Source organism: Echeneis naucrates, chromosome 16 (genome assembly GCF_900963305.1).
Source record: "Echeneis naucrates chromosome 16, fEcheNa1.1, whole genome shotgun sequence".
NCBI classification, from domain to species: domain Eukaryota; kingdom Metazoa; phylum Chordata; class Actinopteri; order Carangiformes; family Echeneidae; genus Echeneis; species Echeneis naucrates.
Window position 1 is genome coordinate 3,911,392 of NC_042526.1, and position 26,814 is coordinate 3,938,205.

At 42.6% G+C, this 26,814-nt stretch overlaps 1 protein-coding gene across 1 annotated transcript in view; it reads left to right on the plus strand.

Annotated features, from left to right (window-relative positions):
* The window catches only part of nrn1la (neuritin 1-like a), a 52,983-nt gene that overhangs the window by 1,730 nt on the left and 24,439 nt on the right, over positions 1–26,814 (plus strand). The window contains exon 2 of the mRNA XM_029522394.1: positions 166–472. Coding sequence (XP_029378254.1) covers positions 166–472 — 307 coding nt within the window. The remainder of the gene's footprint in view (positions 1–165; positions 473–26,814) is intronic.

The window sequence follows — 26,814 nt, forward strand, 5'->3', positions numbered from 1 at the left end:
CAGTTAAATACCGCTCACTGATGAAGAGGTCTTAATTTTCCATTTTTAGAGCTGCTGTTTTTACCTGTTTTAGGACTGCCGGTCCACCCAGGCCTGGTGTGGGACCTTCTCCTCTTCCTCCTCTCCTTCCTCATCTTCCTCCTCCTTCCCCCCCTTCCTCGGCAGGGACGCGCCCTCCCCTTCAGCGCAGAGGAGCGCACCGTGGCTGCTTTAACACGGAGCACCGAGCTGCACGGAGGACAGGAGACACCCGGACCGGCTGAGGAGCGGGACGGTGGACTGTGTCTGATCAAGGAGAGAAGAAGGAGAGAGGACGGTAAAGGCACCGAGGGAGAGAGAGAGAGAGAGAGAGGGATCGGGGGCTCCGGTGTAAAGCTGAAACTTGGAGAGGTCGGGACGGATCGCCGGGTCAACATGACATCTCCCATCCATTCTGCGTGTCTCCTCTTCTTGCCTGTTGCTCTGCTCCTGAGTGAGTACTGAACATGTCTGTCATTCTGTCCAAACTTGTGTGTTTTGTGAGAGATTGTAAGCACTCCTTGCGCGGCAGTTTGCGCTGCGCCTGGCTGTGCGCAACGGGAGGACACAAGTGTTGGTCCGGACGCGTTTAGACTCGGACTCTGCATCCGCATTTCTGCGCACTGCAACTTCAGGGGTCCCGTATCTACACCCAGGCACCCGCCGGAGCCATCAGAGCAGCTCATTAAAAAAGGCAGAAAGGTTGCGGATGCAGCTGCAGTGCTGCCGTGTGAGAGTTTGTGTGCTTTCCAAAGGTGGATTCACGGTCGTTACGCAAACTGCGTGTGATCTGACTGCGTCTCTCCAGCAAACAGCTGGAGCTGAATGTGAGCTCATATCCATCAGCTAACTTCTACATTAAAGTGACAGCGTTCGTGTTAACAGGTTAAACTTGTGTTCAAGTTCGTTTAAATGAAGTGAAGGCTGTTTAATATTGAACTTTAGTAAGAACTGGGAGGTTTGAAATGCGGATATTCAGACAAAAAAAAAATGGTCAAAGCCAGAACAACAATTTGAATCCTTCATATGGATGAAGCTCTAAAATCTGCATCCTTCATATCCCAGAATGCAACTTGATAGTGGCTTCATTCAACACCCCTCCCTAATAAATGTAAACCTGTAAATCTGCAGTTAGTTAAAAAAAAAAAAAAAAGGCTCTGTGGTCAAATGTTCTGTGGGATAAGACATCCCTGATGACATCACTATGACTTCATCAAGGGTCGCTTTGTCAAACCAATGACTTTGTTATTCAAATGTTCAACAATTTGGGATTAAACCAGCACTTTCGTCATAGTGAAACGTTTTTATCTTCTGAAACCACAATCGACTTAAAAAAAAAAAACAAAACATCATCATTATCTTCAGGATTGATCATCATCCCATGTTGCTGCTGCTGCTGATGTCACAGTAATGATGATGATGATGAGGGGGTGGATGGGACTGAGGCTCTCGAGGGACTCTGGCACCATGGGGGGGGAAAAAGAGGAGGAGAAGAGTCCCACGGATGGAGATAAATGATGAATGAATCACATCTGCCCGTGTCCTCAGCTCAGCGGCGTCTCTGGGGAGCCTGTTCAGCCCCACATCTGAACCTGAACGGGAAACTCTGCTGCTGCAGCGGTCTGTCGTCTCTCTACTCACTCACTGAGTCACGCTACTGACACAGAGGCAGGACGAGCTGATATTTCTTCCTTTGTTCCCATCAAACTGTGTGTGTGTGTGTGTGTGTGTCCTTGGGCATCACTTCCTGTCACCTTTTGAGCCCGACCATCATCAGTGAGACAACAAATGAACATCACATCAGGTGTCTCCCAAAAGTTGTCACATTTCAAATTCCTCAAAGAATAAAATAAGATAAAACTAAACAGTTAATGGTTTTTCCTCTGGGAAAATACTAAAACAGACAGATGTTAAACACACAGCTGAATACGATCATTAATCAGGATGTTTACTTACTTGATCTGTTTTTATTATTTGTATTTGTACAACACACAGCTCCACCCTCAGAGCACCTGTGGCAAAAGTCTTGTACAGTGCTCCTTGTATGAATGCACTCAGCCCTGCCAGAGGCGTTCTACCACATTTATACAACAATGTTTGTCTAAAAGGAGGATTTAAGGTGCCTGCTGAGTCTGTGTGTTAGAAAAGCAAACACTTGACAAGACATCTGTGTGGGAAAGAAAGGTTGGCAATGGCAGCCAGTTTGATTGGTGCCGTCAGCCCAGCAGAGGAGAAATAACATCATCTCATGAAAGTGATATTCTGGACCCATTAACAATAAACAGTGCTGACTAAATGTGATAGATTCGCTTCAAAACTACCAAAAATAATTGAAGATGTATTTAAAGGACTGAAAAGGCTTTGTTTAAAGGGTAAATCTTTGATGTAACTGCATGTATGTATGACTGTGGACGCGTTAGCAGAAACCCTCTCCAGGGTTTGGGAAGGTCAGTTTTACAAGATGTAAAACGCAGTCATCTCTCCATCTGCAATGTCCCATAAAGATGAATACCAAATACCTAAACTGCCACCTCAGCAGAATGAGAAGCACATCATTTTATCTGAGGCCATAAGCATCCAAAGGAAAGCAACAGATTTGGAGGACATCCTCGGCCATCAGTATCAGATGTAGGAGGTGAAAAATGTCAAGCTGAGGAAAGAATAGTGAAAGTCTGCGCTCCTTTTTAGGCCCCAGAATGGCTCAAACTTCGAACTTGCTGGATCCTAAAATTCCCAATTTTCTTAACTCCTCTCAGCCTGGAAAATATCCAAGACTCTGACTCCACAGCGCTGTTCTGTGATCATGCCTGCTGTGACAGCATCAGGGTGTCTCCTAGACTTTAGGAAGTTTATAAATATATATGCTTTATTTATATCACACTGTTGAGACACGAGGCGATTCAACATGCTTTAAAGATGCATGGAAATGTATTCCATATACAAGTGTCAAAATGGCATTAAAATTCCATATAATGTGAAACATTTTCCTAAAGACAAAACACTTTCTACTCATCAGCTTTGTAGCCACAATAAAAATAAATCACCCATTTTTCCCAGCAGACACGAACACACCTAAGTATTTGATTACTGTCAGTTGTGGAGCATTTTAGTCTCACTGTGGGTTAAAATCTGGTCCAGAAATACTCGCCTCCAAAAAGCTGCTGAGCCAGACAAGATTTTTTACAGCTTTCTCTTTTATTTTTCCTTGTGACAAATAAACAAAACCTCGTGTGTGCCATTAACAAAACAGCCTATGACCCAGACAAGTGTCTCCAGAAATAGCAGCAGGCGCTTCAGACTACAGTAGTAAACGCCTGTACTGTTCACCATGGTGACCACTATAATGTCAGCAGGTGATCCTTGTCGTCACGGCGGGTAATTGAAATATCACTGACTGCACTCTTCGGTTTTTATGACTTGCAGCTTTGAAGCATTCAGTTTGTCACCAATTCATTTCACCAATTAGTTGAATTTCTTGCTGGAGTCGTTACAAATCAGTAAAAATGTCAATCAGTGGAGAGGCAACTGGCCGCAACGTCCCACTTCTGAGCTGCTGTGCAGGTGGACGTCTTTGTTTTAGATACTGTCTGTTAATCACATGGTAAACTCTGTTTAACGGACCATAATGTAAAAAGACCAGAGAGCAGAAAGTCATTTAGGAAACTGACCGAGCTGGTAAAACAAGTGAGAAGTAGAGCCATTTTCACATAGATTTCAATGCAAACTGACTTTCCTGCTCACAGAGCAGAAGGAGATTAAACCGGGTCTTTAATTGTTCTCCTCAGGAACCACCTGCTAACCCCATCCTGCGCCCCCCCCCCCTTTGGGTCCACTGCAGTTTTTTCGAGGTGTTTTTGAAACTGCAGCAGAGACACAGCAGAGAAGTTGAAGATTCCTCATTAAGAGAGCTTTTAAAGCTTCGTGGAAAATTGCCTGCACCCCCGTCCTCCCCCCCCCCCCCCCCCCCCTCCTCCTCTTCCTCCCCACGTTCCTCTCCAGCTTGGCTTGCCAATATCACTACAGCTGAACACACACACCTCAAACACACACACGTACTCGGCTGTGTATTTTTTCTATCCTCTTCATCCTTCCCTGCTTCCTCCGCCCCCTCCACCTTTTTCCTTCCTTACTTTCAGCACACCTCAAACCTTCCCCTCTGTTTTTCTCTGTTCCCTCCATCCATCAGTCCCTCTTCTTCTTTTTTTAATCTTAAACTTGCTCTTTCTCTTGTCTCTCTGTTTGCCCCCCCCCTTCTCATCAGGGTTTCACAAATATTGATAAATCGAATGCTGAGAATCTTCTGTCATATGTTTCATATCAAAGAAAAGCTGCTTCGTCTCCAGGATTCGTGTATTTCTTTTAATAGAAGGCTCTTAAGCATCCTCTTGGGGTAAATATACACAGTTTGATCGATATGCGGGACCAGAAATTATAACTTTGTTTCGAAGAGGGAGCCTGAAGAATTTTTTTGCTCCTCCTTTTGGTCACTTCTTCCGAAGCTGATGTGAAGGACATAATAATAATAATAATAATAATAATAATAATAATAATGTGTCTGGACCTTTTTTTGAACAGGAAATCTGAAAAAAAAAAAAAAACCTGCAAGATGAGCCTGTCGAAACTGAATTTAATTGTTGCTTTTTGTGTTTAAAAAGGTCAACGTTAACTTCAGCTGGTCCGTCAGCAGACTGCAACCTGTCTCAGCTCAGGATTTCTCACTCGTCCTCATTGCATCCTTTTTGGTGTTTTATTGGATTGACTTTGTCGTCTTGGTGCTTTAACAGAAAATAAGAGCTCCGGTGTTGACGTTGTGGTTACTGAACTAAAAGTGGACACATGAAAAACGGGCAGGTGGGCAGTCTGACTGAGACTCTCAGTGCTTTGTTGTCGTTATGTTCCTCGGCTTGTGTCCATGTTGCGTTTCCTTCTCCTGCAGTTAGGTTCATTCAACTTGTGCAGTCCCTCCTTTCTTCCTCAGTCTACATGTATTTATGCTGTAATCCTCAGCTCCACTTCCCTGTTGTTACTTGCAGACACTTTTCGTGTCACACACAAACGTACACTTGTCACATACATTAGCAGTAACAGCAGTCATTGACATGATCCTCTGACTTCGGCCCTAACCTTCACAAATAAAGGCGCAACCCATAAAAAGCCCTTTGAAGTTGTGAAAACTGGCCAAAATCTCCTACAAACACACACAAATACATGCTGATGAAGAGACAGAACACATTCATTCATTCATTCATTCATCCATCCATCTTCTACCACTTATCTGTTTCCTGGGTTCGGGGGATTGCTGCAGCTAATCCCAGCTCACCCTGGACACGTCGCCAGTCCATCACAGAGACCAACAACCACTCACACTCAGACCTACAGACAGTTTAGAGTCACCAGTTAACACAAACACGATGTCTTTGGGTTGTCGGTGGGAGGAAACCCACACAGGCCGGGAACTGTGACCTTCTTAATGTGGGGCAACAGTGTAAACCACTAACCTTTTACAAACACTTAAAATGTCCATGAGCACACTTGACATCAACAAACACACTAAATGCACAAACCTATTAATTTTGTTTTTCTTTGCATTTGCACCTTCTCCTTGATCTCTGTGAGTTGGCTGTTGATGCATGTGTGTGCGTACTCTGTGTAAGAATTGGATCAAGACCTATTAAACAAAGCTTGTGTGTCAGATTTCCTCTAACAAATACCAAGTAATGAAGTACCAGCAGAGCATGACTCTCTCCTCCTTATCCCCAAACTACACCGAGCATGAATATTCATACACACACAGACATCGATACACACATCAGGTTTAAAGATGCTGCACACACATGCACACACACATATATCTAGATATAAGCTGCATAAAGGAGTCATGTCCTCTGTTGTAATCATTCTAATTGAATTCATCTCCTGTTCTCCTGTGTGTTTGGTTGGGGTGTGTGTGTGTGTGTGTGTGTGTGTGTGTGTGTGGGGCGGCAGGGAGCTACTAAAATTAAGGGTTTAATTTGTGTGTTTGATGTAACTACATCAAACACACAAATTAAAGCCTCACCTTTGCATTCAGTTTGTAGGTAAATTTCACCACATATTTTGATTACAGAAGAAGTAGTTAACATTAAAATATAAATTTCTTTAGTGTGTGCAGAGAGCATATGGGCGTATAAGAAGGTTACACAAAGGAGAGGAACCGCATATGTCCAAGGTCGGCAGAGCTTGTCTCTCAGACTGCCCCCACATGGACCCACACATGTACAGAGAAGAAGGATTGTAGAGAGTTTCTGCTTTCAGTCTCAAAGACATCAGAGAAAACTGAAAAAAAAAACAAAACAAAACAAATAAACCCTGCAATGTAGTTCACGAGAACACAATCCAAGTAAGACAAGTGCTGTGGAGGTGAGCGAGCGAGGCAGAGGACAAGTGGAGAGAGAGAGGGCAAGGAACATAGGATGGACAGAGGGATCAGGACCTGTTTTTATCAAGCCTGTCAGAAAAAGGCACACCATCATGGGTCACTGACCAGAACTTCTAATATGATCTGAAGCCAACAAAATGGATCTTCTGAAAACCTCAGAAACTCCAGAAACTTTGAGAAAAAACAAAAACCCACCAGAGAGACAGAGACAGAGACAGAAGACACTGAGCAGGCAGGTGTTAGAAATATGTTTCCCCGACTGGTTGAGGGGAAGACGTCTCACGCAGAGACAAGAGGACATGTAGCAGCCGATGATGTCCCCATTAGTCAAAATGTAATCAGGCATCCCTCTAAATGGGAAGAAAATGTGATGAAGCCTGTTAGAGTAATAAAAGCCCGGATTATGTTGCATCTTCAGATTGATGTCATTCTCATCTTATCCCTGATGGGCCGAGAGTTACGGAGCAATACTGCAGCCAGAGGACGTGACCGCTGCAGCTAGCAAGGGTGCTGTTTAGTTCAGTATATTGGCGTGGCGTTAAAGCTGCATCACCCAACAGTTTGCAGGTTTTTACTTGTTTGCACATCCAGAAGACACAAAGTAACGTTAACTTTTATTTGGACTGCTGTTTCTGGCTACATGATGAATTAAAGTCCAATATTAGCTCTCTGGTGATCTCCACTGCCTCCTGAGGGAAATAAGCTGCTGAATGCACCTCTATGTTCACATGCTGGTTGCCAACTTTTTCCGTGTATTTATTGCTAATTTATCTTGCAGAAAGCAACAAAACGTTTGGTGTAAAAACCGAAACAACCAAAATGAGCTGAGCTTCTCTGTTTCTGCAGGTTAAGTCCCCACATCTATAGAAAGCACACATGGTACCAAAGCACAGTAACAGGGTTAAGTCCAAAGTCACCTTGTGTTCTTCAAACCCAGCAACACACTGCAACAAAAAGCGTTTCACCACAAAGACCACACTGCTCAGACCCAGAAGACTAAACCATCCTCACTTGGCCTGACAGACGGATAGATTGATTCATTTTACTGATCACAAACGATGTACATCGCAAAATACAGTGCAGAAATATTTATAGTAACAAACTGTTAAAGGTATAAAGATAGAAATACGACCAATAAATGTGATTGCATTGTACAGGTAGACAACCATAATGATGAAAAGTGGCAGTAGGTCAGATAGATTATGAAATAAAAGAACAAAATGAACTGTGAAGGTGGAGAGTGACAGCAGGACCCGTCTGTCCACGTGAGTCCGCCTGAGCTCAGGTGACTTTAATAACCCTGACAACAGTCGTCATAACAACCAGGCGTTATCAACGTCCTTGCTAACAATCCCACCAAGTTAACCGTTAAGTTAATACCCCTTTGATGAGGTCAGAGGTTTTCATGAGTGAAGTTCCTCAGAGACCCGGAGAGCCGAGAACCTGCGCGGATCACATTTTCATCTAAAATGGCCCAAAGCCCCTGCAGGTAGGCCCGAGAACTCCCAGCTCCAGTTTCTGCACTTTGACCTCTTGGTCTTGCTTTACAGACGGCGAGCCTCAGAGCTCCCAAAGCGGCTCCAGCTTACTCTGAATTGTCTTTTGTGTCACTGACTTGATGCATAATGTAATCTGTCTGGTTTCATTGGTGAAGGATCTGAGGCTGCTGCTACACATATGACAGGTCTCAGCCAGCACCACAGCAATGCTTGTGTTGCTAATGGTTGTATGGATTGTCATTTTGTCGTGTCTCATGTACAGAGTGTAACTTTAGTAGGAGCTTTCACTGAGCTCTGTTAAACTTCGGCAGTGGGGGTCCTTTAACATCCAGAAGCACTGACAAGGCGAGAGCGAATTACTTATTTAAACTTTGCAGTACAGAATTCTTTGGCCTTCCATCACCAGACCTTTAAATGTTCGACAAAAGATTGTGTGGTTTCCAACGAGAGAGCGCCGATGTAACGCAAACAAAGAGCAGCATAGAAATGCTGGCATAATTTTGTGAATGACCTACAGCCCCTGAACATGTTGTTTAATATTAAACGTGTTATCGCATCACATTTTTGAGTGGAAAAGCAGAGAAGACTCTCAACTTGCCATGCTTAGTGTGAAGTTTGAGCCAGGATGAAGAATGTGTGCAGACAAAACCTCCAGTTTTCACTGTTCATGCTAAACTAAGCTAATCGTCTTCTGGCTTAAACGTCCCGCTCTTGAAAAGCAAGCAGAGAAACTACACCTCCCAAAACGCCAAACTGCTCCTAATGTTTTTAAGTATTTGTCTTGCATAGAGGAAGCTGTTCGGAAAAATTTGCACAACCTGCAAGGATGTGAAATGTCTGGAGCATTAAAAAAAGATGTGCATTCCTTGGTGGATGAGCATATTTGCATCTGCCCCCGAGAAGGGGGGGTGGTAGAAGGAAACATGAAGTAGACAGGCTGCTGGGGCTTATAGAAAGAACACAATCGACTGCAGACTCCTTGACAAACCAGACAGACACAGTTGAAGAGCAAAAGAAAAGTAAGCACGGAGGAAATTCAAACTTAACTCACGGAGGGTGTGAAGGTTGAAGCAGATTCAGACATTCATCCATCTGAGCTTTTTACCACTGAGCCAGCCGACAGACGTTTAGGTACATATGACTGTTTTCAGTGACACAAACTTAATAGCGCCCAACCTTTTCAATAACCTAAACCTTTAAGAACGGCAAGGTTGTTTCGGTCAGTTCTCTCCTTTTATATTTCACATAAAAAGACACTTTAGAAATAGATCCCTATGTACATGCCGGTGTGAGTTTCTTCATCTCCTGCCTGCACCTTTTTTCTTTTTTTTAAAGATGCAGTGTGTTCACAAGTCTCCAAAGCGTTGCAGTATGCTTTGGCACATATGTTCACTTCCTACAGCAGATCGCTGCACCACTTCTTAAAATACTCATCAGGCAGTGTCCGTTGGCCTGTAGTTGCTGTGAGAAAGTGTCTTTGCTGTTGTAGATTTTGTAGAAACGCGACACATTTTCTTGGCTGATCACCATCATCCTAATTTGAGACCAGCACCGTCTTGGACCTGGAACCTCCTCAGTGTGGCATAAAATTGGTTCCAGGATCAATAAAAAGAAAAGCAGATCCTGTAAATGTCTGCTCCTGATTAGTTTGTGTCCCATCTGTGACGGATGCGGGAAACTTTGTTGGGAAAGAAAATGACAACTTGCACCCTTCACAATCATCTTTTCCAGAATCGTTTTGTGTCGCCGTTTCATTGTTGCTAATTTCCTCTGCAAGTGAAACAACTCATGATTTCATTAAAATTGATTCATTTTGTAACATTGCTGTTGTCACAAACTGGCTCAGTGAATATGACAATATGACAAGAAGGGAGTTCATGCAACAAACTAAAATAATAATGTAATTCATTATTAAGTGTTTATCGATGAAAGCGGTTGAATGGATGAGTGGTATGTTTTCTGTGGATGTGTTTCAGATGCCAAAGTAAAAGCTATATAAAAATAAATGGATGTCAGCAGGTGGCAAGATCAGAGCAATTCAGTGCACGGAGCAGCTTTCATACCCCAAACGGTCCGAGCGATCTGCATTAACTGCTGACCCCCCCCCCATATCCACCATGGCAAGGTTGGCCAGGACAGTCTCAAAGGCAGCGAGAGGATGTGATGTGTTAAATACTGGTCCTTAAAATGGCCACATATCAAAGTCCAGGTGCAGCTGAGGGCAAAAGATATTCCGTGTTTAAAAATGGACGCAAACCAACTTCTAATCTACTGAACCATCAGGGGGGCGACTCCAATAGCTGGAGGAGGAAGTCTGTTTGTATTCAAGTTCATGGAAAATGGTCTTATTTCTCAAGTTTCCAGTCTTCTTCAGTACGGCACCACGATGCTAATTCTTTAAATGACGGTCCCATTAGGAAGGAAAACAGCAGGGGGTGAATTAGGAAGTACAGACCAGCCCTCACTTCTCCTCCAAATAAAAAAAAATAAACATAAAATAAGGTCAGCCATTTTACTGAAGCTTCACAATGGCATCTAACAAACAAATGGGTGTCGTCACGGTGGGTTGAAACTTGGAGCAGACTCTGTGTGTAATAATTAGAGCTATCACTGACCCCTTTGCTGTCAGGGCATTAAAAAAAACTACAACACAGAATACCACGGTGACCCCAGAGCTCAGTTAGGGCGCGTACCGCACAGACAGAAAAACCCTGAACAGCAGTTCCTGGATTTGACTCCCGGCCGCATTTTATTGTTGCACTTCACAGCTGCTGTCAACCAGATTCCTTACACATTACACATTAAAATTGTACACACTGTCGAATGAAGTCAGGTTAAAAATATGCTCTTTGAAGTATTCAGGATGGCTCCGTGAACATGCGAGAGTCCAGGCTGACAGGACAAAGCAGCACACACATATTTATATGTAACATAAACACGTGGCTGTAAACGCGCAGATATGCAAATGATAGCGAGGTGCAGCCTTGGGTTCTCTCCTAATCACAGAGCGCTCTGAAATAGATGTTTTTTTTTTATTTATTTTTTTATGGACACATAACGACACACAGCACGTGACCCTGGGGACAGGAAGCAGGAGATTAGATTTCCATATTGTGTGTGTTGGTTGTTTTTTTGTAGTTTTTTTCTTTTTTTCATTGGACTCCGGTCCTGTTAGTGTGTGTGTGTGTGTGTGTGTGTGTGTGTGTGTGTGTGTGTGTGTGTGTGTGGTCTGAAGGGAATAGAGCCCAAGGTTCGGCGCTGAGGAGCTAAAATTCTTTTTAATGTGATGAGAGATTTATATTTCTCTTCATTTCAAATCTGAAAATATTCTGAGCTAAATATAACAAGAAATATATGATTTTTGTTTCTGCCCCTAATCGGCAGCTCTATCAGCATCCATTTTAAATCCACTGCACTGCTTAAAGGTGATTATTCTGACCCTGAGTGTCTGTCTGGTGAGATGTGAGCTACATTAATAAAACTGATGAAAACTTAAGATGATGTGGAAGGATAAAGACTCATTTGATGCAGAGGAACCGTTTCAGGGCTGGAATTAGTTGTTGTTGTTGTTGTTGTTTTTTTCTGTGTAAACCAAGGCCGTTGATTGTATGGAAAGAGAGTATGAATTTATTATTTTTATTCACCCTATACCAGGGAGGTGTTCATCTTTATGGTCAGACATTAAGGCCAGAGTTAGTGATGGCTTATTTTGGAGTATTTTGGTCACCCTGTGGAAAAATATATCTTTTTAGGAACAGTTTAAACAAAAACCTGATAAAATAAACCTAGATTTATAAAAAGATCGTACTGCTTCTGCTGTTCAGCTGGTTATTAAATTGATGGTTGGTTATTACTGAAGTAAAGAGTTGAAATGTTACCTTCATTTATCGATCAAAGTTAATAAGAATAAAAAGAAAGTGCATCACTTAATCTAAAAAGTATTTAACCACTATTGCAAATGAGATTTACAATAACTGAAAAGATAAATTAGCGTTTTTGCTCAGAATGAATTGAAACCCACATTTCAAGAGAATTTAAAGTTGGAGAGTGATCCATACAGAGATGATTATGGAAAAGAAAAAGATTATTGCCATTAGACCATTTTACTGAATCAGCCTTACCACCATTCAAAAGTAACGGTACTCTGTCGGAGAAAAGGAGGCCGAGGGTTGAGCTGGTACAATTAGAGGGACTTTACTGAGAACTGTTGGTTGAAGAACAAGGCTGATATTGGCAACAGGAGAGCAGTCAGGGAGAGCAAACAAGTCCCACGGGGCGAGTCCGGTAGACTGGCCGGTCAAAACACACGTCGTGGACAAATTTAGCGAAGTGGAGCTTCAACGTGATGCAGACAGGCAGGCAGACGTCGGTTCAAGTCCAGTCGCTGGGACGCAACGGAAACCCTGACAGGAGAACAACACGAAGGCAGGAAGAGAGAAAGTAATGAAAATCCAATGAAGGGTGGCTTTTCCTGTTCTTCCACTGTCATTTAGATGAATAAACAGAAGGAGCCTACAATAAATAAACAACTGAGTGCGTTGGGTTGTTTTTTTTTTTCACATTGATATTTGTGTGGCTGATGAAATTGATGGCCTTGGGCAGCAGATCTGATCAGAATCTGAATCAGAAACACTTCATTAATCCGCGATCTGTCTAAGGCTTGGACTGTTAATCAGTTGGAAACGTGTTAACTAACTGTTGTTGGTGTCGATGTTCTGTGGTTAATGTGGAAATCAGCGGAATATGGTCGACTTCCTGCATCCCATCGACTGAGCTGCGTCAGTTTTAATATTATCTGATTGTTCGTTAGCTGGCTAACATTAGCTAAAGCTAATAGCCTTGGATCGTATCTGAATAATTTAGATTTTAATAATCATTTATTCTTCTGTGTCGTCGTAGTTTTCACTTTCGTGAGTACATTTGGACGAAGTGAAACAGCGGACAGTAACACACTAAATCATAAAAGTTGTCACAGTGGGTGCCCACTTAGCTTCATTTTTACTGATTGAAAGTCAAATTCATCGTTCAAGCTGATGCAAAACTGCAAAATATGCTGATATTTAAATATACATTGTGTGTGAGGAGACATTGTGGCTTTGCTCACATTCTGATCTGATGGTGTGTGCGTGTGTCTTCCTCCATCTCCATGGATCTTTACACACGAGCAGATATTGTGTGTTTGCTCATCTGTGTGTGCGCTCCCCTGTGTAATGTGTGTCTGGGGAGTGAGGTGCTAACAGTGATAAGTTACAGCAGCAGCTTCTGGTGCTGAAGTCAATAAAAGCTCATTAACTCAACAAGAGGGTCAGTGGCTCCGTCCACCACAATATACCTCCCACTTTGTCTTCTTCACAGGGGAGCGATGTGTGTCTGTGTGTTTTTCTCTGCATGCATGTGGGAGCTGCTGGATCGATGGGACTCCACGGTTCGTTTCCCCTGACTTTGGGAAGACGGGGAGTTGGGGAACAGCGGGTGGAGAATGGAGGGAAACAAATGAAAGGGAACACGGAGACACGGCCAGTGAAAACAATGATTATGTCGTTGTACTTACTCACTACATTACTACCAACCGTTTCACAAAGCACATCGCCGTTTAGATTGAGCTCTCAGCTTCCAGGCAGCCGGTTGAACTTCCCTGGAGTCTTAATTGCTTTAATCAATAATGGACCTTTTTCAAAGAGAATATTTTGACTGATCATTGCAGGAAATCTCTGACGGTGTGATTTCTCCATATAAATTTGATTTGTCTATCTATTACAGCATATGTAAATATATTCCTTTTTTTTTTTTCTTTTTCTTTTTTTTTAAATCCTGTCCTTATCATGCCATCAGAGAAATACAAGGCTCTTGTTTGTTTGCTGTTTTGTGTTGGTCCGGTCCTGTTCAAGGGTTTTATTCACTGGGAAACAGCCAACAGCTGCTTAAATGTGCTCCAAACGCTTGATGGGAGTGACACAGTGATTCTTTGTGCAGGCTTCTGTGAGTGACCCATTACACATCCATTAGTGAGACAGAAATATTGATAAATGCAGCATTAATCCCAGTTCCACGTCTATTGATAGAATTAGCCTGAATGTTAATGCCATTGCTGTTTGCTGAATTAGGTTTCCTGTCTCACGAAAGTTGGAAATCCTTACATTGACTTTCATAACATGGTAGTGCATTGAGTGAGCTGATTTCCAGCCTCGGGTAAAAACTATGGTTTTATAAAATTAAACTTAATGAATGTCATTTGTAGGGCAGCTTGTGTACCACCACAATCTTCATCACTCTTACCTTTATCAATCCCTCTCTGGGCTCAATTTGAAGGTTGTGATTAACTTCAGCCTCACTTATTATTCATTTTTAAAATGGCCTGCCTGTTTGCAACTCTTGAGTTTTAGACATTAAAGCGCTGCTCAACTTTAAAGTACCACCCTCATCATCCCCTCGCTTCATGAAAAGTTGCTGCTTTTTGATGTAGATGGTGTTCATCGTGCTCCAGATGATTTCCTGATGAGAATTAAGAACGCTTTGGCCCGTGTTGGTCCGAGCCGAGCTGGTGTGGCCCGCGTCCGTCCAGCACTGTGCCTCGGAGCCGTTCTCTGCTGACTCATGTTTGGTCTGGGAAGGGTTGTAACTCCCGTCTTATCTGGAGATGTTGGCTTTTGCCTCGGGGAGAACTTCATTAATTCATCTGAGATCCCTCTTTCTTGTTCTGTCTTACTAGTTTCTTTGCTGCTGCTGGTCTGTCTTTTTCATTCTCTCTGGTTTTCGAGCATCGTCTCATGTCTTTCTGCTCTTGTTCTTCACTGTCACTCACTCTTTTACTGCTGCTCCTTGTTGCCGTGTTTGTCTTTGTGTCCTGTCTCTGATGTGAATCCCTCTCAGTCCTCCCCGTTCTTCTTCTCCCTCTCTGTCTGTGCATGTCCATTTCTCAACCGCCGCTTTGCTGCTTTATATAACACAAGCTAACTAAACTGTTTTTTTTTTTTTTTTCACACATCAATGTTTCATCACTGTACCGTTGTGAGCTCTTCCTAACAAGCTTTTAGGCTGAATAATGTACCAACCGGTGGCCAGCGGCCAAACATCATTCGTGTCTCTCTGAAGCCGTCTGTGTGGGTTTCATCAGATTCTCACTCTGGTAGATCCGATTCTTTCCTGTAGCAGATTGTCCAATTCCTCCGTTGATCCATCTGCTGCTGGCACTGCAGCGAGCAGCTCTGTAGCCCTGGAGGGAGGTTGCAGGTTTAAGTGCCTTGCCCAACGGTGCAGCAGAAGGACATATAAGCAGTTCCTCAGTCAGTTAAGAAAACCATATGTGGCATGTTGAACCTTCTCACTCGGCATAAATGAGCATGGATTCAGTGACACCTCTTATTACAGCCGCCAACAAGCGCCGTGATCTATATCTTGTTAAATTATTAGCAATTAGCAGCATCTGTTTCCTCAAACATGCTAGTGTATTGTTAATCAATACTCAGCCCCTCACAGGGAAAGGTCAGGGCTTCAAGCAGGGACCGACCTGGCTCGAGTAAATGTTACGGCTCTCAGGGGTCTCAGATTCATTAAATCAACACCTGACAAATCATCGATCCTTCAAATCCTACGAGTGAAATTCCTTCAGTTTCTTAAGTAATTACTGCTTTCTATCTAGTAGCTGATGGCCTATATATTCTGAAACTGACTTGTTTACAGATGAAGACAGATCAGCATTAGCATCCGTTAGGTTTGTGTCCACCTGATAGACCTTTTATTCATTCTCCTTTTAGCTCTGAGTTTGGTCTCTACCAATTTCTTTTCACATTTATCCAACTCTGCCTTGTTCGGCTCTTGATTCTCACACTTTACCAGCTGATTTAAAAGCTTGACATCGCTCAAATGAGCGTTTCCTCCACCTGAGGAGACAGATGAACCCAAAGCTGCTCCTCTTTTGAACTTGTGGGGATCATCTGGGTGGAAACCTCAAGGCGCTCCCAGATGTTTCTGGAGGGATTAAATCAGCCCATCAAAATGGAGAATGCTTCCATGAACCGTGAGGTTGGTTTGACTTGTGCCACTTTCAGCCTCTTGCATTGAGATTAAAAGTGATAAAAGACGGATGGGTGGACTTTGGCTTTGGTTTGTTGACTATTTCCACCGCATCAATGTGAAACAACTTCAGGAGCAAAGATTTATGCATCAATATTGGTTTTGAAAAACGATTCACCAACTCTCCTTTTAATTCTGAAAAGCCGATTTGAGAAGCCGTGACATAAACTAACTGATCTCTCTAGCGACAGATGAGGTTTTCCTCTCTGTGCTCTCCTGTCTGGAGTGTTATTTGTGCCATGTCAGTGCTCTCTGATAAGCTCTTATATAACGTTGTGTTTCCCTGCACGCAACGCCTCATAATGCAGAGCAGGCACTTAAGAATAAAGCACACATTGTAATTGTGCATAAATCTGTCAAAACTATGATCATTATTTTTAGCGCACTGCAGCATTTGCATAAGCTTTGAGCAGAATCAGAAATGGCCACAGACAGTGGAGTATAATTATCTCAAGGTTTGTCATGAAGGCATAAAATTCTGCCACAGCAAAGTGATTCTGCTAACAAATAATAACTTTGTATTAAGGGCTTGCCAAATGGAGTTCTCAGAGGTGAAGTCAGTCCCAACAGAGCAGAGAAAAGCATATTTGTTATTTATTTATTTTTTTGCAGCCGATGTAAAGCATTTGGCTTGAAGCCTTTGGTGCTCTCTGGATTTTTATTTATTTTTTTATAGTTTTTTTTTTTATTTATTATTTTATTTCTCTATGTCATGACGAGGATTTGAGTTTATTGCTCAGCAGGTTGCAGTTTAACGCCCATGGAGCTGACAGTTATGAGGAGAAAAAGGAGAAAGCAGAGCGAGTTGGAAAAAAAAGCTCACTCTTTTGTTTTGAATTATCTCAACTGGCTGAAACACGTTAGTTGAGCTAATGAGGGCTGTGCCGTGTGAAATATATATGAAAAGGTGAACTTTTACCAAGAAACAGATGATGCTTTTTTGTGATTTAGGAAGAAAACGCCTCATCTCCTGTGACTTGGCCCGTTTGTTTTATTGTCAGGCGCCGTCTTGATGCGCAGAGGGGCTGATGGGAGCCAGTCTGTTGAATAAAACACTGGCGCTGATGTTAAAAGCTTCCTGCCAAAATGATTAGATCCTCCACCTCCTAAGGTGCAACAGTCACTAAGGTGTGTGTGTACACACACACACACGCTCCCGTACAGCAAGGGATGTGCTGAGCTTTTAAACGACTGGAGGATCCCCAACCACTTTGTGCGTGCATGCACACGCACACACACACACACACACACGTGGGTGTGCACACCCACATTTTCTGAAAGGCGAACAGACATTCCTTGAGGAGCACCATTTGTTCAAAGGTCTTTTTAATCACCCCACTGTTGCTCTGAGGGGAAGCCAGGAGTGTGTGTGTGTTGTCGTCACTACTTACAATGGTGTGCATCTGTGAATGTGTGAGAGTGATGGAGACCAGCAGGGAAATCACAGAGAACAATCGTGGCCACACATCGCCGCCTTCTTTGTTTTAAAGGAGAGACTGACAGATACTTACGGCGGCATAACATCTTTGTGTTTGTCTCACTTTCTGTATTCTTTGTATCTCCATCTCTCTCCTTTCTGTCTCTTTTGACTTTTTATTTATTTTATTTTTTTAAATCAAATTTCCTTCAATGTTTCTGCACTTTTGCTCCTTCCTCCCTCTTACAGCTGTAACTCTGTGCAGTTTAAGTTCCAGATAGAAAACGTACGCTTGAGCTGAGCGGCTGCATTTCCGCTCCACGCACTCCCAGATGTCTGCCATCCATTCTTCTTCCTCTTTCTCGTGGTGTCCTCGTTGTTTTTTCACTTCACCCTCCTCTTCTCTCCTCATGAACCTTTCTTTCTCGCTACATCGTCTCAACCTTCCCCAGAGCCTCCTTTAACTTTCCCCCCTTTCTTTTTTTTTTTGTTTTTTTTGTTTTTTTGTCCACTCTTAAAATTCTTCCCAGCTTCCTCTTTCTCCTTCTGTTCCTCAGATAAGTGCATCACTCGGTGGATCGGGACCGTTAGATCGTCTTGTGTGAGAGTGAGGTTGTACCCATCAGAGTCGCTCTCTGGAGGAAGTCACTTTACACATCATGCTGCAGTGGTTCACGCCGAACCTCATACATATTCAACCACACATCTTGGCATATTTCAAAAAAAAAAAAAAAAAAGTGCGGAGCAGCCTTTTGTGTTCCTGTCCAACTTTATTAGACTGTGTTAACTTGGCGCTCGGCGAGATGAAACAATGACAAACCACACGAGGGATTTTGCTGAAGCTCTACCTACCTGAACTTCAGGTTTTACTTCCTCCAACTCTTTTATTTGTGGAAAACTATTACTATTATTTTTTTTTTATATACATATATATTTCCAGAGTTAAATCTTCAAGTGTAAAGTAAATTATCATTCCCTCTCAGTGCAGAGTCTTATTAAATGAGGAGTTGTAATCTTCATAAAAAGGAAAGCTAACACTATTAACATAATCCTGCTGACAGAGCTTGTCTGTCCGAGGTGCTAATAAGGTTTTAGTCATCTACATTTTCCAGCCCACTTTATTCCTGGTCAAGAACATTAATTAAGGACATGACTGGAGTTAGTGGCACAACAAGCTCCATCTCTAACCACAAGATGCCTTTTGGGAGAATTAATTAAATTAGAAAATATGCATTCTCTCAGAGGACAGATGAGACCAAAGTCATTGTGTGTTTGATCGATATGAAGTCACCTACAGCAGCTGGTTACCATCTGTAGCACTCTTTAATGAACATGTTTTAGCTCCCTTTAAAATTGGTGTAATGTGTTGTCTTTGAACTTCAGCAGCTCAAAATCTGATTTAACATGTTCATATTAAATAAACATCAGCTCTCATCACCTTTTGACCTTTTACCTTTTGGTGCTAAGATAAGTTAGCTTCATATTTAATGTTGTGTTCGTCGTCTCATTTATAGTCTGGGAAGCAAAAGTCTCATGTATAATTTGAAATGATGTCTCAGTTTTCTACAAAAGAGGGGGCGGGACTGAACTGGAGGTGAGGCCTTGAATAGCAGTTAACAAAGGAGATTAACTTAGCATTAGCTAAATGATGTGTTAATGTGGGACTTCAGGTTCTGTTTTAGTTCTCCGTTGGCTTTGAGACAAACACTGTTCTTTTCCAGAGTCATTAAAAAAAAAAAAACACCTGAATTTATCGCTGCAGAGCCTCTTCCTCAGGCGATCAGCAGCACGAAGCAGGTGAATTATCTTGTTAAAGGTGACGGGATCTTTTCTGACAGCACTTAGCTCACAAAATAGAATCAAGGAGCTGGCAATAATTATGAAAATAAATATACTACTTTAAGCTCCTGGTATGGAGTTAAACCCTGACATCCATCAGCTTGAATATAAATGCTTGTAACTGTGGTTCCTAATCTATGGTTTGGGCCCCAAAGACGGTCTGTGAAGGTATTTGAAGTGGGCTGACAAATGATTTGCACGGTTTGGAAGAAAATATGTAAATATAAAATCTAAATAATGTTTTTGACATGGCTCGAAAGAAAATCAAGTAAGACTGCTAATAATGAGACACGGTAAATGAGATTTAAAATATATAATCGGAAACAGAAACAAACATTAGCGGCAGAATTACATTAGAAGTAAAACGATCCAAAACCATATGCCAGAATGAACTCTGCTCTCTCAGGATGGTTATTTGCCTCGATGACTAAATGAAGGTCACAGCTAATTGAGCGAAATGTGTCTGATGCAGCTTACATATGTTGATTTTCATGCATGCATCCAGGGGATGGATGAATTGCCCCACTTGTCCCCAAGCTAAACTGAAACTGTAGATTTATTCAGATGGATTTATTACTCCCCTGCAATCATCAAAGCGTGGTCTTAGAGTTAATCTTCTCTTCTAGTCAACTTAGTCGGTAGCTGATTTAAAATCCACCAGTATCTTCCAACGCTCTCTGATTCGTCCAGCTTTGTCAGCAGCAGCGCCGACCCTAGTGTGCTTCAACCCACCTTAATCACACTCCCGATGTTTGTTTGTCAGTGGGAGATATAGGTTTGGCAGTCAGTCAGTGTAATTGGCTATGCACCAGCAGCTTAAAGCCAGAGCAGAGCCTTATTATGCAGCTATTTGTCAGTAAATCCTATTCCAAAATTAATTAATCAACCATCATCCAGTGATAGTTAGCAGAGTATACAAAACAGGATTTATTGTTGTGAATGAGCATGTGCATGAATGAAAGATAAATAAAGCAATAACCTAGAACCTAAGCAAGCACATGAACAACTTTCTAAATGAACAAAAGAAGAGGGACTCGTGAGGGAGAGATGTTTCCTCTCACCTCTTCCTCCTGCCGCTTACGCTGAGTTATTGATCCAAATGCCACAGACAGATACTGTATCACCTGCTGGAGACACACTATACCATCAGCAACATGCAGTCAGTGAACACTACAGCCGTCTCGCTCCCTCGACTGGCGGCCTAATGGCGTCCTGCTCTTTGGGACAGAGAAAGGATGGAGACGACCTGGTGAACTGAGAGAAGCTCGGAGTGAGTTTGGAAGATGTTGCGGTACTAACGCAGCTCAGTGCACCGTTAATGGCTCAGAGATCAGCAGCTCTGCATTTCTAATTATTTTAATTTCAGCTTTTCTCTGTGAAAGGGACCAGAAACTATTTTAGGTGATGTCATCCTGAGACACTGTGAGGAGCTGCTCCATTGAAAATTAATGACTTTGCAGTCTCTGGACTTTTTTCAATCTAACAAAGGTATCAAATAAAAATCACCATTACTTAGAGGCTCCATGAGATGAAATATAGTGGTAAAAAAAAGAGAGAGAGAGAACACATATATAGTATATATATATTTGCATTCCTATCTAGCTAATATTTCAGCCCCATGTTGCATCTAAGGTGAATGTCTTTATTATGAGTACGTGAAATGACAGCCTAATTGTGAAAGGATTAAGTCGTATTTGTAGTTTCAAAACACAACTCATTTGTCTTTGGCCTGTGGCGGCTCGTGCTGCAGTCAAGGCAGAAATGAGAACAATTAGCAAATCTTTTCACATAACCCCAGTGGACTCCACTGTTTCTACTGCATTTCCTTTCAGAGGACTATGCAGGGAATAAAAATGCAGCATGGTTGATTCCCTCCACAACTACAAACCGACACAGTTCAAACAGTCTCCTGCGAGCGCCGTGAGTAACACCTAGTTGGTCCAAACGTGCAGCAAAAAGCAGGCGAGTGAGGGTGTTGGTGCGTTGCCCGTGTGGACGAAACACAGCAATGGAGAAATCAGATCTGAAACGCAGACTGACAGCAGCAGACAGCCTGGACAGAAGCAGTGAGCCTGTGCGATGAACGGTGGACTGTAGTTATCATCCCCGCTGTGTGTGTCTGGATACGTGATGAGAGCCAACATACAGCGGAGGTAATTGGTTTTAGGTGATTCACTTGTTAGATAAAAGCAACTGGAGCCCAGAGGGCGCGCAATTTGCCACGTTTTTTGAGCAAATTAGCAAAAAAATCTCTATTTTTGATATATTTTTTCGTGAGTTGTAATCTGCCTGTTTTTGGATACGCTTCTGTAGCGAGCAGTTAATCCCCCGTGTTGCTCTGCAGCAGGTCTGTGTGCAAACCAGGTGTGGAGATTGATTTTCTGAGGAAATGTTGATGCCGAGCTACAACAATGGCATACAAAGTGGAAGTGCATGTTCTGCTGACATGGCGTATTGTGTCGTGTAACCGTTGCATGATGTAACCATGGCAACATTTATTACAAATGGAAAATAGCAGGTAAATGGTAATACCTTTGACTTTAAACCCAATATTATCTAAGATCTCTGATTTATTCTCCACATGACTGAAGTCATCATGCTGATGTTGAATTTTCACGTTATTAGGAAAGTCGTCCCATCAACCCCCCTGAATCAGCACTTCATGTTTGCCCTGACAGTACAACGATGTAGATAATTTAACCGTCCCACCAGGAAGATGAGGAATAACGGCCGTTTTTCACCGGAGGATGAATGAAGCCTGTGCCTGGTGGCTGTTCGTTGGGATAACCTCCCCGCTGTGACCTTGGATGGGCTTCCTTTAAATGAATATTCATTCACCCACAATCACGTCATCACGTGTCCTTCTCTTTGTTTTCCTTTTTTCCGTCTTCTGATTATATGTCCTTCACCTTCAGCACAGATCAGGAGGTTCACCCAGAGATGGAGAAAAAGCTATTTGCTTGGAGAGCAATGAGAGGGCACGGACTGATATGAAGGATTAAGGACAAGTTTTTCTTTCAAATACTTTCCCTTTATAAGCACCTGCCCTGCAACGATAGGCAAGAGAGACACAAGATTCAGCTACAAGTGCCAATTTTACCAATTTATATCAAACCAGAGGATACAAACACACCCACACATGCTCAGACCTCCCTGCTATTAAAGCCAATTTAATCACTGATCACAAGCCTTATCAGACTTAAAAGCCCTGCGTAAACTCTGAGACTCATCTCATTTCATCTCTGCTTTAGAGAGAAAGTTGTGCTAGTCTGCCTAGTTGGTATTAAACATCTCGCTCCTGCCAACTCTCTAATGCACCAAATGTATTAAGATCAGAGCCGGATCTGTCTGCGAGTGCAATAACTTCTGCAGAGTTGTGCTGACTACTTTCTGGTATAAATACAACACTGGCCCAATTGTGAGAGAGTAAATTCTTCCTGCTGTTTACAGAACTAATATTTCTTTTTTGGTGAAAAGCAGAAAAGAAAGAAATATAAAAAAAATATCCTCAGCAGTTGGTTGGTTATATAGTTTTAATTTCAGCCAGATTTATCAGTGCTGGATGAGAATGGATGGGGGGGTTGAACTTTTCTGGGGAGTCGCTGCTCCATTGAAGGGGGACAGTAAACAAAACTTTAAAAAGGATAACACTTTACAGAATTATGACCGATGTTAGTCATGTTGCATTAGATTTTCTTTTCTTTAGTGTTCTTCTATAAACACACGGATGAAAATTTTCTTTCATTTGAACTTAATTGTTCAACTGACAAACAGTTTTTTTGTAATTTCTATCTTAAAAAAAAAAAAAAAGCATCCACACATGACCTTCAACATGTATTTGTGCAGATGAACGGGTAACATGGAGGGTGAAATATAAAAACCAACAACTGCTCGCCTCTTAAAGTCGACAGTTTACCTAACCTGCACGTATCTGCACTGTAAATTAATGTGTTAAATGCCCGAACCCTGATTTTCACGGAGCGATATGTAATCTGGAGCAGCAGCTCTATCAGCCATGCTGCAGTTGTAGTTGGTTTGCAGTGCAGGAAGGATGCGAGTCTTTTAGACACTCACTGCAGAGCTGGGAAACGCAGCTGGATTTTGTGAGCCATAAATGAGACAGGCGTGTGTTGCTGATGTGTGTGCAGGGAGGTCTGACAGTGTGGTGTTGTCACCTCTGTGTGCGCTCAACTATCAGCCTGTCTGTCACGTGCCTGGGCAAATATAAAGATCCACAAATGTGTGTAACAGAAGTGTTTATTACGCTGAGAACAACCATCTCACACTGTCAGCTGGTGCTGGCTGCGCAGGTCTTCAGGACATGCCTGGTGTTATCATTTGGAGCTTATGGGGTGACACACAGTAGCGCCTGGTTGACTTGTTGTGTCAGCTTTTCACAGAAACCACAACAGCCGTCTTTGTGTCTGTGGTGCAAACGTAGCTCGCTGTAAATGACCTACATGAGCGTTTAATTTTTCTGATGTCAGGTCAAATTAATTTAGTCACAGTGAGCCAAAGCTGAGGCAGGTGAACAAGGTGAAACATGATTCTAATAGCATGCATGAATATGCATCATCATTATTATCATTGTTCACTAATCACTGTCAAGACACACGCTAATTTAATTCCCTTTTCCCCCTTAATTATACAACTTTCAGTGCACACGATACACCAAGAGAGAGCATGTCAGAGTGAATCTTGTTCAACAGGAAGGTCCTGGCAGGGTGAAGACAGACGCTCATTAACCTCAGCAGCAGCAATGTGGATGTGTATTCACCTGCTAAATATCAGGGAAACTCAAACTAGCCTCTGTTTTCTTTTGGTGTTTCAGCCCAGTTTCAGTAGTGCACACTGCATGCCTTCATTTCCCCGGAGACAGATGAACTGTCTCTCTATCTAACAGCTGTCAAGTAATAAAAAATTCATAAAATTGTCATGATATAGTCAATAATATATTATATATTCTATAAGCATTAGATCCCCCGGGGGAGCCGGCGGATGTCCAGAGATGGACCTGCTTTTCAGACATGATGCACATGTTTTTGGATTTGGTTGGGATCTCCACAGTCTACCGTGGCATGATGTCGAATGATCATAACTTCAGAACCTGCCAGAGAATTTTATTTTCGTTGGGTATAAACACGATCGAGTTATCTGTCTCTGTGTATTAATGGGAGCACAGGAACTGCTAAAAGCTCATTTTCTCACCTGTTGGACTTTTAATGTTTCTAATTTGTCACAGATGGGTATCTGTTTATTTATATCTACAGATATAGATGTATGTGGATCTCTGGAGTCCAACAAACAGACTTGTGCTCCCTCTGGAGGTATCAGGTAGCGAAGAAGGGAAAGATTATTATTAGCCAACCAATCCAAGCTCTGTCTCCTGAGCTTTCATCGATGTCTTCAGGTCGCCGTTATCACGCAACTGAAAGGAAAAAAATCGTTTCTCCAAATCTTTTATTACTTTCCCTATTTGAATGTTAAATTGTGATATCATTGTTATCAGTTCATTCACATGATGATCATATAATAATGTCTATTTAGCATCTTTTTTTTCAGTGTTTAATCTTATTTAACTTATTGTTGTACTTCTCCAATATGTTTGTTTGTTTTTATACTGACTTGCTCACGAAGTAGAACACACTGGATGTTGACATTGTGTGTGTGGGTGGGATGGGGCAGTTGAATTGCCCTGCCTGGGATCAATGAAGTTGTCTAAATCTAAATCTGTACAGGACAGAGTGAATCTGCTGCAGGACTTCCTGAATGAAGAGCTCCCCCAGCATGATGAGATCTGTCCTCAGCGATACGGACATTTCTCTGCAGGAGTCGGCAGAATTGAATAACACATTTATTTTAACATTTCAATGAGGATAAAACGGCAGCTCTGATTTAAACAGTTGTCACCTGAGGAGGAGGAAGAAGTGGACTCCTGTGTGGGAGGAACTTCAGCCCTTCAGAATGAGGCTTCAAACGCCTGGAAAATTAAGTTAATGATGAACCTCCGTCCCCCCCCTCCACACACACACACCCTCCCATTTCTCTCATCCCATCTTTTTATGTTAACAAGCAGCGGACTTATCCACAGAGGCTCTTTCTTCACTCCTCTCCCTTTTTACAGGTTATTCACTCCTACAAGTCAGTTACCTGAAGCCTTTCACTAATGAAGATCTGCAGAGAGCCTCCTTTTCTTCTTCTCCTCTTTTTTCCTTCACACTTTCTTTCTTCCTTTCATTCCCATTTCCATAATAATACCCCCCCCCACACACACACACACACCAACACACACAGAGGTGTAAATGGAAAGGAAGTGAAGGGTTGGTTTTCCAGTCACACTAAAAAGTCACCTTACCTGGACCGGTTTAATTATAAAATGTGGCTCACTCCTGATCCCATGAACACACACACACACACACATTTAAATTGAAATCAGAGCAGGGATACACAGTGGGCTCATATTTACCAATTTACCCTCTATTATTTTGTTTTCAATGACTTGCAGTTGTGAAACTCCCACATATAGTGAGGCAGACATGCAGAAACACACACGCGATGCCAGAGAGATGTAAACAGCCTCATTGGGATGTTGTTTCTCACGCAATGAGGCCCGTCACCCTGAGTACCATCATTAGTTCTACATATGTTTACATGGGGAACCTCGGCTGAGGCCAAAGTTTCCATAGTGAAAGTTACCATAACATCATGGAAACAAACACTGGCATGGTGTGTGTGTGTGTGTGTGTGCATCATTGAGGAATGGATTGACACCTGAAGAAAAATAGCTGCAGGCCTAATCAATTTGAATGTGATCCCTTGAGATACTGTGTGTGTGTGTGTGTGTGTGTGTCTGTCTCTGTGTCTGTGTTTGTCAGGTGAGCTGAGCAGCCAGCATCAGCAGCATTTCAGTCCAGTCAGCAGTGTTCTTGCCAGCCACTGCGCGACCAAACTCATGAATATTGTGTGTCTGCGTGTGAGGCTGTGTGTACTGTATGTGTGTAGCGTATGTGGACGTGTCTGGCCACCATCTGCATCCTGCTTCGCTGAGACCTGCTGACATAACAGCGTGTCCATCTCATGTGTTGGTCACACGGCAGCCGCCCTCCTGTCTGGCAGCGCCATTTTTCCGCCTCTTCACACAACGCACAATTTGGAAAGCGGAGCAGAGGAGAGAAAAACAGCGCTGAACTGATTTTTTAAAACACACACAAGCGACAACAACACCTGAGCTGAAACACTGGCAGACCGACAGGTTTCCTAAAGACACCTTCAATCTGCCGAATCTGCTCCTCAGTTGTGTTGTCGCTGAGTGTGGGTCCATCTGCCTGACACCACTTCCTGCTCCCACCTGTCCGCTGAAAACAGGCCTGAATCTGTCTGCAAGGAACTACAGGCGGCACCTCATTCCAGAGGTGAAGCTTCAGTTGTGTACGTCGTACATCGAAGGTTAAATGGAGTCTCTTGCGCTTCAGTCCCTTCGCTGATGGAGGTTGCAGCTGGAACAGAGACAAGCAGCTCAATGAGGCCGAGCACACCATTCACTTTTACAG